Source organism: Camarhynchus parvulus, chromosome Z, assembly GCF_901933205.1.
Source record: "Camarhynchus parvulus chromosome Z, STF_HiC, whole genome shotgun sequence".
Lineage (NCBI taxonomy): Eukaryota > Metazoa > Chordata > Aves > Passeriformes > Thraupidae > Camarhynchus > Camarhynchus parvulus.
This window is the reverse complement of record NC_044601.1, coordinates 276,831-293,277: the sequence shown is the minus strand read 5'-3', so window position 1 is coordinate 293,277 and position 16,447 is coordinate 276,831. Positions and strand designations below refer to the sequence as shown.

At 37.6% G+C, this 16,447-nt stretch overlaps 1 protein-coding gene across 9 annotated transcripts in view; it reads left to right on the top strand.

The window, feature by feature from the left end:
* The window catches only part of MCC (MCC regulator of WNT signaling pathway), a 182,220-nt gene that overhangs the window by 104,935 nt on the left and 60,838 nt on the right, over nucleotides 1-16,447 (top strand). For all 9 annotated transcript variants that reach the window (XM_030968537.1, XM_030968540.1, XM_030968541.1 and 6 more), the window contains one exon: nucleotides 10,325-10,438. In XM_030968537.1, the coding sequence (XP_030824397.1) occupies nucleotides 10,325-10,438 (114 nt within the window). The remainder of the gene's footprint in view (nucleotides 1-10,324; nucleotides 10,439-16,447) is intronic.

The window sequence follows — 16,447 nt, the reverse complement described above, 5'->3', positions numbered from 1 at the left end:
CAGTAAGCAAGTCGAGGTCTGCCAGCTGTACAGATTCATCTGTATTAGTGCAATTTAAAATAAACATTTGTCAATGTTTATTTTCACCTTCTTAGTTTGTGCGCTGGAGATTCTGTTGCATTAAGTGTAAGCCGTATGACTGGAAAAGAAAAATGTATTCATGCTATTGAGTTTTTTGAACAGCTCTGGTTCATGAGTGGCGTATCTTTGTGCTGTTTGCTTCATTCCAAAGGTAGCTGCTATCAGAAAGGAGTTTGAGGCATCATGCAGAAGTGTTGCATAATGTTTTCTGGTGGCCAGCACTAGACCTGAACATTCAATTAAATGGTATCTGGAGGATGGAAGGTGGTGGAGGGCATTTTCAGTTTCTTGTTTCTCTGACACTGCTTTTATCTTGCAGGGGGGGAAAAACCCTCCAGTGATTTTCAGTAATGCAAATTGTGTTCTTCCAGATAGAAGAAGAGGTTTTAAGTAGAATTTTTCAGAAAGAGATTTATATCAAGAGAGTTATGCCATAGAGAGCAAGAACTTACTTGAATAGGGCTGTGGACTGTTTTTAGAAAGGGGCAGGTAGCAATTTGCTTGAGTCTTTTCTTTATTCAGCATGCTTTCATTAAGAATCTTTACATAAATATAAAAAAACTTACTGATGTGCTGAAATCCAGATAAGCAGATGCTTTTTTAGTGTTTTCTGTTGTAAACAAGCTTCTCTAGCAGTGTTGTAGTAACTATTGACATACACACTTCTTATACTCTCAGAGATGATTCATCACAGAGCCTTATCAGGGCTGTATTTTGCAACAGTAATTGTTTTGTATCCAATTTGTTAAAATTATAAATTGAATGATAACATCCAGGGCAGTGGAAAACCTCAGCAAGAAGTAACACTAAGTGCTCCTGCAGTTTACCATCCACTTGCGAAGCTTTCATTAAAATTAGTCAGCTTTTACCCGGTGTATTGACCAGGTAATAAGAAAGAGGAGGCAGTGAAAAATGCAAGACTTGTGATTGAAAATGCCAGAATGTACTTGGTATTTCTTATGAGAGGAATACTCAAAGATAACTCACACAAAAGTTTATGGCATGGAGCTAGAAACTTCCTGCAGCAACTGAAGTTATAGTAGCATAAGTAATTTTCCTGCCTTGGATTTGTAGTGAGTCTGAAGAAATTAAGTGCCCTTGGAGAAGTTGTGCATCCAGTTTTGGTTGGCTTATGAAGCTTACTGGGCAAAAGAACTGACTTCTGCCTAGAACGGCAAGTTCTGGTGTAGGGAACAGTTGTTTGTGCTAAGAATTGACGTGCAGTAGTGAGACAGTGACCTGGGAATATAGCATGTACTAGTCTGAGATTTACAGCCAGGATGTAAAGGTGGTTGATATTAAGTATCAACTGAAAACCCTGTAGCCCTTATAATATTTTTTTTTCTAAAAGCATTTTAAAAACCACTGCTTTAGTGTAAGCTGGGAGATCGCTGGAGACCTCAACTTCTTTTCTACTTTTTCACTCTGGAGAGCCTTTGACCGGTGGGTGTCTTTAGGGATGCTGGCTTCCTGGAAGAGTGGCAGTCAGGAGATGGAAGAGGGAGTGGCTGCTGGCCGGAGCTTAAAGGAGCGGGGAAGGGGACATGAAGGTCTCAGAGGTGCAGCTAACCTTGGGAAGGTGAAATAATTAAAAACTGTACTGAGTGTGTTTTGTTAAGCAAGTACATGTGCGTCCAGAGAATTTAGCTGTTACATCTGGGAGCTCCAAAGATGATTAGCTGCATCTAAAAATCATTTTAGAGCTGTACTTTTGGAAGTTACATAATGGACATTCTAATGTAAAGCTCTTTAGGACATAAGCTAAGGAAAGCTGGAGAGATGTTTTCTTTCTGAGAGTTTCAAACAATTGGACAAGTACATCCTAGAGGATTTGGTGGATTTTTTTGTTTGTTTTCTGGGTTGAGTTGGTTTTTGTTTGGTTTTTTTTTTTATTGCTTATGGTAGAAACAAAGTGCTGATTGGACCTGGCAATACAGATCTTACTTCTCTAAATTTATGGTGACAGCAGATCACATGGGTCATTCTGGAGACAGAGATCCTTTGTATCTTTTTAAGTAGTTTTATTGCTATTCCATAGTCCTGTCTTTCAAAATCAGAAGTTATTTTGAGATAGTTTTTGGAAAGAACTCAAGAACTATGAGATACTTTAGTAAATTATGATTAAATTAGCATAACAAGTAATGTCTAATGTTTGAGTGGTTCTTGAATGGTGATCTCTGTTTTGAAAGATCTGTATTATTGTCAGTCAGTAAAAGCTGAGGCTGAAGGACCAAGTTAAGTTGTTACAAAAAATGGCAGAACTCTTGGTAAACAATCCAATGTGGATGAGCTCACACCCTGTCTGCAATGTTGCAGCCAGCACTGGACTGTGGGTCACCGTAATGCTAAATGCAAAGCATTGAGTGAGGTGCATTCCTGGGATTAGTTTTCCACTCATTTTGTTCCTGAGGGGAAAATAGTGTGCCCATCACCTCAAGAAACTGGACAGGAACAGAGGAAAGGAATTTGACATCCTGAGATTTCAAGGGAAAAGGACCTACAATGAACTTCGCTGTTTTTCTGCTCTGTTAATTTTTTCTGGGGATGTTGGGCAGAAGAGGAGATAGGGAAAAAATAAGTCTGTTCCTCTTTGCATTTGTGCAGTGATAAAGAGATAATTTGCCTTACTTAAATTATGTTGCGAATAAGTCTAAGGCGAGTAAGAATGCTGAATGAGTTAACTGAATGGGGATAAAATCCTTCTAAGACTGGATGAAGGACCTAGCTATGACCCCTCCTAGCTCATCATTTTGTAGTAATTTATTATTATTATTTTTAGTTAAAGAAAGCATGTGATTGCAGATAGTATCTTGAAAAATGAAGACAGTATTTTGTTCTAAGCTTAGTCTCCCCACAAGTCCATTTTCATACCCTGCCTTTGCTGTTGTTTTGCTCCCTCACCGGGCGTGGAAATAGCTGCAGGTTCCTCCTCTGGAAGGTAAAAGCAAGGCTGACCTTTCCTGCACAGTGTAGATGCTCATTCTGAGACCATCGGGTTGCACGAGTGGGCTGCCCTGCAGTGCCGCAGGGAAGATTCTTAAGAATCCCAAACGAGTGAACTTGCCAATGTGTAGTTGTTTTCTGCAGTCCCCAGATTCAAGTGTTAGTCTCCTTTTGTTATTTTTAGGTCTCAGTATTTGGCTTTTCTTCTCATGTAATCTAAAATTTTCTTTTCAATTATATTGTAAACATCTGTTTTAATAGAAGTAGAGCCTTTAGTCTAGGCCTCGGGCATACTCAGAAGTGCAATTAGCACCATGGTCCATTCATCAAGTGTGAATTGCCAGATTAATTTTTCAAGGGAAAATCTTCTATGATTGCATTCTTTGTTCTTTTCTTTAATACATTTTAAAACTGATCCTCCTCACCAGAATAGCATTAGTTTACCTCTTCTGTGTACTCCTAAAACAATCTTTATTGTATTTTCTTTATGGAACATTTTTTTTTTGCTTTGATTTAGTTGGAATAGTTTTTTGGTTTGTTTTAAGAAATAGTTTGAAATATTCACAAGTGCCTGCAAATGCTAATTTTCAGTTAAAAAAAACCCAAGCAACTTCAGTTGAAATTGTTTTTAAATAATACAAACAGATTGAAAACATCTTCTGCAGATTTTTCAAATTAAAACTGTGTCTTACAAAAATTTGGTCTTTGTTTTTCTTGAATTTGAATGGCTCCATCCTGGCAAGTGTTGGCACATTATTTGTTTAGTATTGCACAAGCATATGAAGTAACTGTCTAATGTTTAATATGACAATAATTGCCTCAGAAGCACAGTCACAAAATGTCCATTTTGTCTGTCACTTTGAAAATATATAGGCTTTTTATTAGCACGTAACAGTTGTTTCGGACATAAAGTTTTAGGGCATATTTGTAGGCATATCCAGCAATTTAGTGGTACCCCATTTTTTAGTAATTTTGACTTTGCCTTGGGTAGTTACTTACAGGGCTGTAGACTGTGGTATTTCAGGGCTGTGCTTTAGAGATCATACGGCTGAAAATGTCTGGGGAATATTGATCTATCATGTTACTGCTTCTGGGATATGGTTATTCTTTTATGTTTTTCTCTTCCATTTTGTCAGTAAATTTACAGAAACTGAGTTTGATTACATTTATTTCATCATGTGGACCATAAAAAATGAACCTTTTATGGGCCGTGGCCAGGAGAAGGTGGCATGAAAATTGTGTAGGACAGAGAAGAAAAATGGTTGAGAGTAGCTACACATTTATATAGCAATCACTTTAAGTGTTGTTTGCCAGTAGTGCTGATCTGTGTGCGTGATAAAATGTAAACTTGACAACGCCTTGGAGTTTTATCTATAACAAACGTCTCTAACATGAGTTTCATATCTTTTAATTTCTGTCTTAGAAAGATTTTTAAACTTTGACTTTTGTTTCTTTTTGTTTGGGTTTTTCCCGGTTGCATGAAGCAGTGCTGTGATTTCTTTCACGCTTACTGTTCTGTGTAATTTTTTTCCTCTGTACCTTGTTCACATGTCTTCAGTATATCTACCATGCCTTAGCATGAAAGTTTCTCATTCACCTGAGCAGATAAGTGCCAGCCTTGTCTGTGCTTTCCCTGGACCAGCCCCGATACTGTTCTGTATTGCCATTTATGAAAGCTGCCAATCCACAGTACAACCACAGCCCTGAGATTGCTGAAGGCTTTATTGTTCTGTCTCCAGATGTGTTTTTCACTATGAACTTATATCACCAACCTTTTCATTCCTTGACTGAAATCCCTCATTCTCTTGAAGAAGAAAGGTGTTAGAAAATACAATGGATAGACATTTGCTGTTTTGCCCTTTCTGCACTGTTAGCTGGAGTTCTAACTTGTATTTTCCATGTTGTTCTCTACGTGTATCATCTCTCATGTTACAAAGGAGCTTGGGTTTTCAAAGCCAGCATAGTGTCCAGTGTAATTTGATAACAAAAGAATTGGAACAGTTTCAGAGAGGAGGCAAAATTCTTAGTATTTAATCATATGTTTTTATGTATGGTGCCTGTCATGAAACTAAGTAGTTGCAATACACAGAAAACGTCCATGTTGTGGATTATTTGCACTGAACTATGCAAAATACCACTGGGAAATAAAAAAAGAGAAGAGAATGGCAGGGCCTAGTACTTTCTGACCAGGTTCTTCTAGACAGTCCACATGTGGAAGGTGTGATGTTTAACATCAGATTTATTTATTTGAAGATAGTTGATGGTATACAGGATTTTTGTTTTAGCATCATGTCAGAAAACACAATGAGAACACAATACAGATACAAGTCAAACACAGCAGAGGAGAGAATTGCAGTGCACAGCTCAATCACAGAGCACCAGTGTGGTTCCCAGCCTCTCTCTAACATAATCACCCCCACCACCCTGGGCATCCCTGGCTTTGCTAGGAGTAAATGTGTGAATTGAAACTGGCTTAAGCTCATCACTCGCTTTGAAATTCTGTCAGTTGATTATGTTTTTATAGTTTTTATTTTGGGCTGAGCCATGTATGACACCCCACACTGGCCTGGCTAACATACTCTTAGACATTCAGACGCTTAATGAGCTTGGGTAGAAATACACACCAGCTGATTTTTTCAGCTGTTCAGTTGTTTATCAAAATCAAAACTGACCCTCAGATCCTCTTGGTGTTGAGATCAAGTCAGCTGTTTTTGCAACAGCTGTGCTCAGTCCCACCCAGCCACATTCTCCCTGAGCTTCACACATACCCTGGCCCATCTCAGGTCCTTCTCCCATGGCGGGGCTTTACTGATCAGCCACAGAGGACACACAGAGAACAAATAAACTGGGCTTTTGGTGTTTGGCTGCATTGTATTTGTGTATAGTTTGGTATGATTTTATGGCTCCCTGGTTATGTCCAAGGTTACCTTTCTGAACGTCGGTTCACAAACTGCTGTGCAGCAGTGGTGTAGCTAAGGAATACAGGAAGCAAGGAGAAAAAGATAAGATTAGTACTTAAATTTCACAGAGAATTATATGCATAGATCCTTTTAATAATTTCTCTGTTGAAAATAGCAAACGTGCAGTCAGTACAACTGGTTTTAGAAATATGATTTAATTAGTCTGGTTCCAGGCTGAGGGAATGAAAAATGTGGATCAGATTTAGTGGTGGGGATCACATTTCACAATGGCTTGGAAAAATGCTGAGTGTAATAGTAATTTTAGTGCTTTTTCAGGGCTCTAGCCTTATCGTTTTTTCAGCACGCTCATTCATTGCCCTTTGTGATTTTTTCTTGGTTTTGTCTTGGCGTCAGAACACTTCTAGCAGTGTGAAGAACACTTCAACAGTACAGTAGTCACCTGCTTCCTTGGCATTCAGTTCATCTTATTATCCCATCTACTTCTGTATTTGTTTCCCACAAAATTCTTGAGAAATATGACTGCCCACAAATTTTGTTCCTGATTCCTGCATGAAGCATTTCACAGCACCAAAACCAGTCTTCAAAGCATAGTGCAAAATAGGCATCACATATCACGTCTGCAGTATTGTATGAAATGCTTGTAGAAGCAGGTGGATAATGAGGAGGAAACTGCATTCATAAAGAAGGCTTGATCAGAGGTTAAGAAGTTGGTTTTCCTAAGCTTGTTCTTATGTTTTTATAATTATAGTACCTTTCAAAACTTAGCTGTACATTGGTTTGCATTTTAACAAAAGCATATTATGGAGTTTGTTACTTTATATTGGTAATATCTTACTTAACAAATAATTGTTACTGTATATTTAATATATTAAAACCTGACAGGATATATTGGGTATGGCATGTGGTGTGTTTGTTTCAGTAAGCAGACTGCTGTTGTTACTGTAATAAAAGTTCAAGGAAATTGTAGCTTCTAAGCTAAGAGAGGTAATGAATTTTTAATTTATCCTATGCATCTAATGTATTTTCTTACTTTCTTGGATGATGGTAGAGAAGCAAATTGGCTGGCTAGTCTGATCCTTCTTATATTGTTCTCACTCTCTCTCACTTGTTGACCCACCTTGTCCTGTTGGACAGTTTGGGTGCCTCAGCATCACAACAGTGGTTTTTTTCTTGATGGAATTCGAGTAGATGTATTGGATCAATATAAAGTTTTTGAACAGCACAAGGCTTTGTCAGTTGACTGTTTTCTCTGTATGAAGTAGGTCTCTGTACAGTCTGTTGCTTAAAGGTTCAGACCAGTATCTTGTATGGGCAGAAGTCTTTGCGCTGTCTGTATTAATTTTATACACTGCTAAGTTTTTGATCTGTTTCTAAATCTTTTGTCATTAAGAGACAGCCCACCTTGAACTATAAATGTGTGGTATGAGTGTTAGTCACAGTGACTCTGCCTTATCTGTCGTTGTTTGCTGAGGAGAGAAGAAAACCAGTATGCTGTGTGGCCACACCGGTTCTGTCTCAATTGTCACAATCCTGTAGTAGTTCAGTGCTGCAGAGTTACAATTATGGCTGACTTAGCGGTTGAGATCCTGCTTTAATAATTTGGCTTATTAAACTTGATTTCTAAACATGAACTTTATTTTTCCCCCACCCAGAATACTTCTGCATAGACAGTAGCTCTTTGCTCAGGTGTTTCCTTTTCTGAGTTACAGCCACATCCGAAGATCATGTTCCAGTTCCCACCTGCCTTGTGATAAACAAGCACACTGGGAAGCATGATCTGTGGGAGCACTCACACCTTAAAGGAGAGTGCAGCAATGGTTCATAACACCTTTTTAAGGAATTGGAGAGGAGAGCTTGACTCTGCCATGAATACACAGTTACACTGGCTGTGTTAACCTTATGTGTTCAGTAGTAGCTGGAGGCATCACTTGCACATCAAACTAGAGTATCACAAGCAGCCCTCGTCTATTATGATAGCTTCTTTTTATGTAATCTGCCCTTTCACTGTATTGTTTAGGGTTTTTTTAGGGGGGGGGAGGGGTTTTGGTGGGTTTTTATTTTTATTTTTGAGTTTTTGTGGTTTTTTGTTGGTTTTGTGTTTTGTCGGGTTTTGGGCTTTTTTTTGTTTGGTTTTTTGTTTTGGGGTTTTTTTTTTTACATTTTTTAAAGTTTATTAGCACTTGGAAACTGGAACAGTCCAAGTAATGAAAGGGTAATTTTGGATGGTAAAAGATACAACAAGCTTTCCTTGTCCTTAATAAAGCTATCCTTTGGTTGTTTGGGGAAGAGAGATGCTATACTGAGCACAGAGGTGGATGTAACTCAGTGTTGGATAACCATCTTTGTCAGGGGCTGCTAGGCCAGGCTGCTATAAAACCAGGCACCATTCATGTTGTTTCTTACCCAGCTTGCAGTGTGCTAGGGGACACGAAGAACAGCTGAGCTGACTGCAGAGGGTGAAGAGGGCAAAGACACATCCACTGGAAGTCTGCCTCGTTAGTTCCGCTGTTCAGAGAACAAGTTGCTTTTCACTGAGATTTTTAAATTAATGGTGTCCTTTTATATTACAAGGCCATGTGTATGGGCATTATTAGTCTTGTATTTAATTAAAACAACAGCTGGTGATCATTTAATTACAGGGTATGAAATGGAATGATACTTGACTATGTAGCATTGTTTTATTCGATTTGGAGAATTGTAGCCATTTTTCATGTACTATTTGAAAGCTGTGGTGAAGGATGTGTATTTTGATGAACGAACTTGTGAGCTTCGTTGCAACAATTCTACTCTGTTATGGAAATAAGGTAAAACAGTGGCTTAAAAACTCACCAGATTTCCTGAAAATCTGAAGGAAGTAACGAACAGATTGATACAATTGGTCTGGTCTTTTTTCTCTGTGCTGTGAAATCAGTGCATAGTTTCCTTCTGCTGAAGGCCAAAAATACTTTAAGGTATTAATGATGTTTCTGGGTTTATTCAGAGTTTTCAGTGTACGTACTTCATAGCAGCTGTGTAGGATATGCCCATAGCAAGCTTGAGCTACTGAGTTTTTACATGAAAAATGAGGCTGCCTTGAGAATCTTAAATGTTTTGCAACATAAAATTGTGCATTTGTATAGTTGTACTGAACCAATAACTGTATGTATGTAAGGTACTGTTGTAGCTGATGTAATAAAAATGTCAGGCAACTGCTTTCACACATCAGCATGGGAAAACAGCTATGGTTTTGCTGGCTTCCAGTATTATAAAGGTAGAATTTATATCAAAATAGGACTCACTAACTGATTCATTGTAAATGAAACAAGAAAAATTACGTTTAGGTGACCCACCCAATAGAATATCAGATTGAGGGACTGAAAGTGGGTGGAGGATTAGAAGCAGTTTGTATTTCAGCCTGAATCTTGGCAGCAGAGCGGTGTTTGCTGTGTTGCTTGGTCTGGTGTGAAAGGTCACTTCTGTTTTCATACCCAGCATAGCTTGAAGCTGTTTCTTTACAATTACAAAGAAAGACTTCAGGGCCAGTGGCTAGTTCTCCTGGACTTGCCAGTTGTAGTTGTCAATACTTAGTGTTGAATTCTGGCTGATGAGTTTGGTGAAACAATGCATGGGGTATTTAAGGACAAGAAAAGAGTGGGAACAATTAAGATTCTTTTAAGAACTGTTCTTGGTTTTTAAGTTGTGTAGCTAACCTAATGTCAATGTTGTGAGTTATCCTAGCCTGATATATATTTCCGCATGCTATCAGCTAAGTGTAGAAAGTATCTTTTATCAAAAGGATCTGCTGCAGAAAGAAAATTAGTTTGGGTTCTTCATATGTGGGTTAGTAGATAAGAATCACTGAAACTCACTGGCGTGGGACTGAGGAGAGCAACAACTGCAGAAGAGTAGCTCGCAGTGATGTAAGCGTTAGTTGCAAAATAAAAGCAAATCCTTTGCATGGAGCTATCCACTTTCACCAGAATGATAACCTCTATATGTCTAAAGGTATCAAAACATGGTACTCCTCATTCTATAATGCAAATCTTAGTCAGCATTTAATGTAAGGTTTTATAGCGCAAGACTCAGGCTACATCTTAATGAAGTAGCATTAGAACTAATCTGTGCATTCCTCGCTGAATTATTCCTCGTTGTATTTACCCTTATAAATGATGTGGTGAAGGAATGTGTGTTCTGCCTGGAAAGAAAAATTCCATGTTAAAAAAACTATTAGTTAAATTGTTAGTTGTATGTGGAATTTTTTTAGACTTTGTTCTACTGAAGTTCCTATTAACTACTACAGAAAACCAGCATTACTATAGCTGCCATATAATATTGTCTCTTCTCTAGTGCTAAGTGGCTTGTGAATTGATTCATTTGTTTCTTTCCTTTCTGTCTTCCAGCTTCATTTAGCAGCCCTGGCTTCATTAAAGGGAGACATTGTGGAGCTTAATAAGCGTCTACAACAAACAGAAAAGGAGCGTGACCTATTGGAAAAGAAATTGGCAAAGGCACAGGTGAGCAATAGTAGTTCAAGATTCTGAAGATCCTTGGTTTTGTGCAGTCCTTGTTCCTGAGAGAGGATAAAATGCCAAACAATGTCACAAGTCAAAAGAATTTTAAGACTGCAAGACACATAGTTGCCATGGGTTATACCTTTTATGTGTTGAAGATATTCTTCTAAAAAAAAATCCGTAAAAATTAATTAGATACATTTTGTTTTGAAGTCAATATAAGCAACAAGGGCTTTGAATTATTGTAGAGTATAAGAATTACAGGTTGCTGTCAGTGGGTTAGGTAACGGGTTGCAGAACCCTGCTCTCCTGGGTCACATTTAAACACAGCACAAATTAACACTGATCAAAAGTTACTGCCAATTTTCAGTGCTTTGATGTTATGGGAGAAGTTACTTGTGATCTCAGTCTAGCTTCCAGTATGCCAGTTGGAATTGTGGAAAACACAGCCAGTGGAAAGCCAAGGGGTTTAATAAGAATAAGGTTGGAACTCTGATGCTTTCATAGCTCTTACATAGTGGCAAATGCAGGCAAGGAAAATCAAACTATTTTTAATATTTCTCTCTTCTGCAAAAACATCTTTGTTTTCAGATACCGCAATTGTACCAAATACCTTTTATAAATAGTTAACATTTCAAAACTAATTCAAAATGCTTGGATAGAGACAAACAAAACGTTTTGTCCTGTGCCACCTTATTTGTTGCTCAGAGATATTGTGGAATCTTCAACCTTGGAAGTACTCAAGGCACCCAGACCTGGTCTTGGGTTGGGCAAGGGATTGAGTGAGTAAATTCCTGTAATCCTTAGGTCCCTGTAATCCTTTGCCTTTCTGTGACTTTACAGATTTAAAGTTTTTTGTATTTATTTCATTTTGATGAGATCTTTCACCTGTGTTGCTTAAATTCAAGCCAAATATAGAAGTGTTTAAGCAGTCTCGATTTTCAGGCTCTTTCTTCAGTCCTCCCTTATTTTGGCCTTTGCCTGCATTCCCCAGTGGTTTTTTTCAGCTGCTTTTAAGATTTATTGGCTTGTAAGTGATACTCTTATTGCAGACCATCAATGTAACATCCAGAAATAAAATCACTTTCATGTTTTTATTCTCCTCAATATGTGATCCAGAGCCACGCTGGGAGTTAACATGGTTTATCAGCTATAATCCTGAGAGCCTTTTGTAATTTCTGTGGCATTCTTGGGCTAGTCCTCTTTCTGGCTTACAGTTTGATATGAGGTTGCATTTGACAATCATTAAACTCTCAGATGGATTCACTGTATCCAAATGATCCACATCATTCTGCATGATTGTGCTGACTTTATTGTTGTTATTTATAACTCTGGAGGGTCTGGTGCTAACCACAGGTTTTTGTTAGTATTTTATTTTTATTTCTGGGTCTTTATTTAAAAGTAGAGATATTATCTCTCAGCCTGTGAAGAGTGCCTTGTAGGTGCTCCCATACAGTACTGAATACACACTGATGGCAATTGGGATTAAGGATCAGTCCTTAATACCAATTAACATGTACTCTGTTAGCTCAAGATTGTTTGGTGTTTTCTTTGATGGGTTACCAATTATGCATGCGTACATAGTGCTTGGTTTGTAATGCTGTGGGTTTTACTTGATATTGAGCCATGCAAACACAAACACAGTGATCAGTGCCTCCTGACCTGTGAAGAGCACACAACTGGAATATCCTAAAGGCAGGCTGATAGCTGGATTTTGGATAAACAAATAAGTCTTTTTAATGAACAGTTTTATATAAAGGTTTAGTGGTTTATCTCTTTACACTTCATTTTTTTCTAAAGCCCTCAAGAGGATAGAATTTAGGATATGTTGAATAAAATACGAATCTTTATTAAGGAATTCAAATCATTAAACAAACACAACTCATATATTGAATGTGTTGGCAGTGCTTAAGTACTGAGACATACACTGGTGAAACCACTGCACTTTGCCTTCTTTTTCTAACTGCATACCAAGTACTTGTGGCACTTAACATTTTTTTTTAACTTTTCTTCCCACTCTACAGAGAATAGTTCATTATTCTTTCCTCTACAGCCTCTGTCTAATGTGAATCAGAGGTTCAGAAGGCATAAATCAAATAGAAGGTGTTTGAGGTTCTGCATAACCATGCTCAGATGATAGTGGGTCAGTATTAAATCTCTGTCCTGCATCTGACTGTACTTACCAAGGCAGCATGTGTTTCATTTTAGTTGGCATGGTAAATGCTCTCTGGAACAAATAGCTCTTAAAACACATTTTTGGTAATACCTTTCCCATCATTTCATGAAGCATGTGAGGCATTTGGAAGAAAGGATTAGTGATTTGCAGAGTAGAGGTGATTTGGGGAACCACAGCTCAAGTAATAAATGACAAATGGTGAAGAAAGCTAGTTGGACAGCATGGGCTTAAGGTTTTGTGAAGTGATGTAATTGAATAGTGGTTGTTGTAGCATACTCCCTTCCAAATCTGCAGCCTATGGAGACCAGATATAGCATTTCTCTACGTGCTTCTATTATTTCAGTAACATAGCAGATCTCTTTGTGTTTTTATCAGAGTACAATTCGGGAATAAAGTGATCTCTTGAATGAAATTTGCTGTGAAACACTGGTCAACCACAACTAATGTCTTCTTCCAAAAATCTTTCTGTGATTATGAGAATTGTGCTTTCTCCTGGCTCTGTGTGGCACGGTATCCTGGCCTTGATAGTGATAAACTGTGGAAGTCTGAAGGGAGAGCATAAGAAATGCAGATAGAGAATTTTTCTCTTTCATATCCCCCACCTTTCTGCCAACATCTGTGAGCAGGAGGCCATATCACATTTTATAGTCCTCTGTAGTCCTATCCTCCATGGATTTATATAATCTTCTTTCTAATCTGTCTACGTTCTTGGCATTTCCAATATCCTGTGACATTGAGTTCTGCAGTTCTGTGATTGAGCATGGGATTTAATAACATGCTGAATGTTTCAGCAAGTACAAGAAGAATAGATAATTCACTTACTATATTTTTCTTATAATTTCATCTCCTTTCACAAGGTTGTCCTGCTCTCTCATTCTTTGTGCTTAGTCATTGTTATTTTATAATAGCTCTAGACAAAGAATGTGCTATATTGTTCTGGATCCTGTGTCACAGCAGTAAGTCTCATTACTGCAGTAATAGTTCTTTGCCATCCTCTTGATTATTCAGAATATAGGGAGGAACAGCAGAATTTCAGTATAAGAATAAAACCAACACTCTGTAGACATATAAGAACAGAAGCAGCGTTCTCTGTAGACATGTAAGAACATGTGAACTTCACAGGAAGGCTTCAGTTTCTCATTTAACAGAGAAATTTGAAATAGGAATGCATGGTGTTCAGATGAACATTGAAATTACTTGTTTTGTTGTGTGATGTCATCATCAGACATGGATTAATTCTGTGTGCTTGTATTCATCTTCCACATTAAGTATACACAGAACATATCACAGAACAATTAATTCTGACCATGCATGGTTTTGTGATTGAGGATTTAGCGCTATAGACTTGTTTTTATACTTAAATTTAGATTAATGGATTGCTACTTTTAAATCTGCTACTCCTCTCAAATTAAAACACTGTATTAGTTGAGCTAAGATTTTTAGCTTCTGTAATCCTGGTAGACAGGTTTATCACTGTGGCTTGTTCAGGTGATGACTTGTATTCTTGGTGAACAGCACCACAGCCAGTGTTTGTCTCTGCAGGACCTGGGGCGCTGGGGCATCTCTTAATGAGCACTGCTGCTAGTAGTTCTTTTTTTTTTCTTGACCTCCGATTGAACACTGCAAATTTAATATAAAGATTAACAGAATTTAGCACATTGCTAGTGTTTCTTTCACTAAGAATTCATGAACATTAATAGGAAATAGAATCACTTGTTCAGACAATAAGCTTGAATTAAAATGTTTTCTGTTGTCATCCTTCTCCCTCATACGCTTCTTGCTGTTGTTGTTTCCTAGCATCAAGAGATCAGACAGTGGCGGTTCCAACCATTGCTAATTTTTATTGTAAATGAAATAACCTTTTTAATCTGTACCAAATAACAACCAAGAGTTCTCAGCTTATATTGAGAACTGTGCTGGAAACTTCTCTCCTGACTCCAACAATTAATTTCTCATTTTTTGCAACCTATCAGTGGGTTATCCCTGCGTTTGCTTTCTCAGAGAATTAGACCTCTTAAGGGTTTTGAGACTGGAGCTCTTAAGTATGAGGCTGGAAGAAAGATGAGGAAAAGGGTATAAGGTATTTATTAGTTATTATTAATAATATAGGTATTTATATTTACCTTGTATTGTGTGACTGACATGCAAATAAATTTTAGGAGCTGAATGTGTACACCTTGGAAAGAAATAGAGACTGGTGGCAGATTGCTGTTTTGAGACTCAAAGCATAAAGAAACTAAGAACAGTGGTGAACAGCCACAGTAATATCCCAGAGAAGAAATTCAGCAGTGGGTAGAAAAACATGCATTTGTCTTTTCCTTTTTAAGTTTTCAGATGATTGTTCCACAATAAAGAGCACTTTTGAATAGCCAGAACAATTTTCCACTGGGGCATTTTGGGATTCATACTGAACCGTGTTTCCATTGCTTGGATGCTTTTGCCATTTTTCCTTGATGGCTGACCAGAACTTAGGAGATGCAGTTCTGTTCCCTGCCTCAAAGACAGACCAATCCTCAGCATCATGGCCTGTCTTTTACAAAGGTTTCCTTTCAGCCTTTTCCGGTTGCTTTTACCTAAGATAATTCAAGAGCTCTTTTAAAAAGTCAAATGTGAAGCTATTATTGTATATTGCCAGACTGCTGGTTGTTCACAAAGTACATCTGTCACTGAATGATGTTATCCTGAAAAATGATCACTGAGAAATGGCTCGAGAAAACAGAAATCAAGTTGTAATGTGGCTGAAACCCATTAGCAAAAGTCCATATATCTTATATATCTTCAGTCAATAGAAACAAATTCTGCTTTTCAGGCATAGCTTAGAAAGACAAAAATTGTTGTGATTGGGGTTTTATTTATTATCTGGAAACAATTATTATACACTCTATCTGAAACATCCCTTTGGTTTAAAAGCTAAAAAAACCACAAGTGCACATAATAGATTGATCTTGATAATGCTGAGGTAGCATTTGTGGACAAATATGTGTGTCAGAGGAAATTCAGGTTTAGAAAGGCTGAAGAAGCAGCTCTTTATTGCCCCTAAATCTACTTTAAAGCTTTTGTGAAACACTTTCTCTGTGTTATTTCTGCACTTTGAAAGCCGTGGTAGTTCTTCAGAAAGATACAATGTTAAGATGTGGAAATGTGAGAAATAAGCTGTAGAATGATCCTACTGTAAAGAGTCATCATAAGGTACATATACAGCCTATCAGTTGCCAACATGAAGTTTCATAAGCCAAGTGAACATTATCAGTCTTCTGAAATGTGTTCCTTTCCTCTCCTTTGCAGTGTGATGATATGATCTGTTTTCCTTAGTGTAGGTGAAAGCTATTTTTACCACAGCTGAAGGTAGAAACTATTTTGTTGTAGTCTGTGGAAGGGTGCTCTGATGTCTGTGCTACTTTTAAGTATGCATATTCATGGAAGTTAAAAACTGTGGAATAAATTTATTTAAAATTAAAAATAAAAATGTTATTGAAGCTTACTGTAAATTTTAATTTCCAAGCAGTCTTTGTATGTAGATGATGTTCTCAAGCTGTGAATGTAAGTGGCCAAAAAATATGGGAGCAAATTATGAAAATTCTGGCGCATCTACACCTTCATTATTTTTTGTAGTCCAAAGGATTTAGGGAGTTAGCTTGTAGAGAGTGTTTACTTGATTTGAAAAAAAAACCTGTTTGATTCAGCGCTTTTGGAGGACCTCCAATATTACTATCAATTTTGGCCCTTAGAAATGCTAGAATTTTACATTGCCGCTCTTCAGTTAAGGAGTGTGGGTTTTATACTGTTTAGTGGCTTGTGAGTTTCCTTTTTTTGACAGCATGGTACTTGGCATTGTG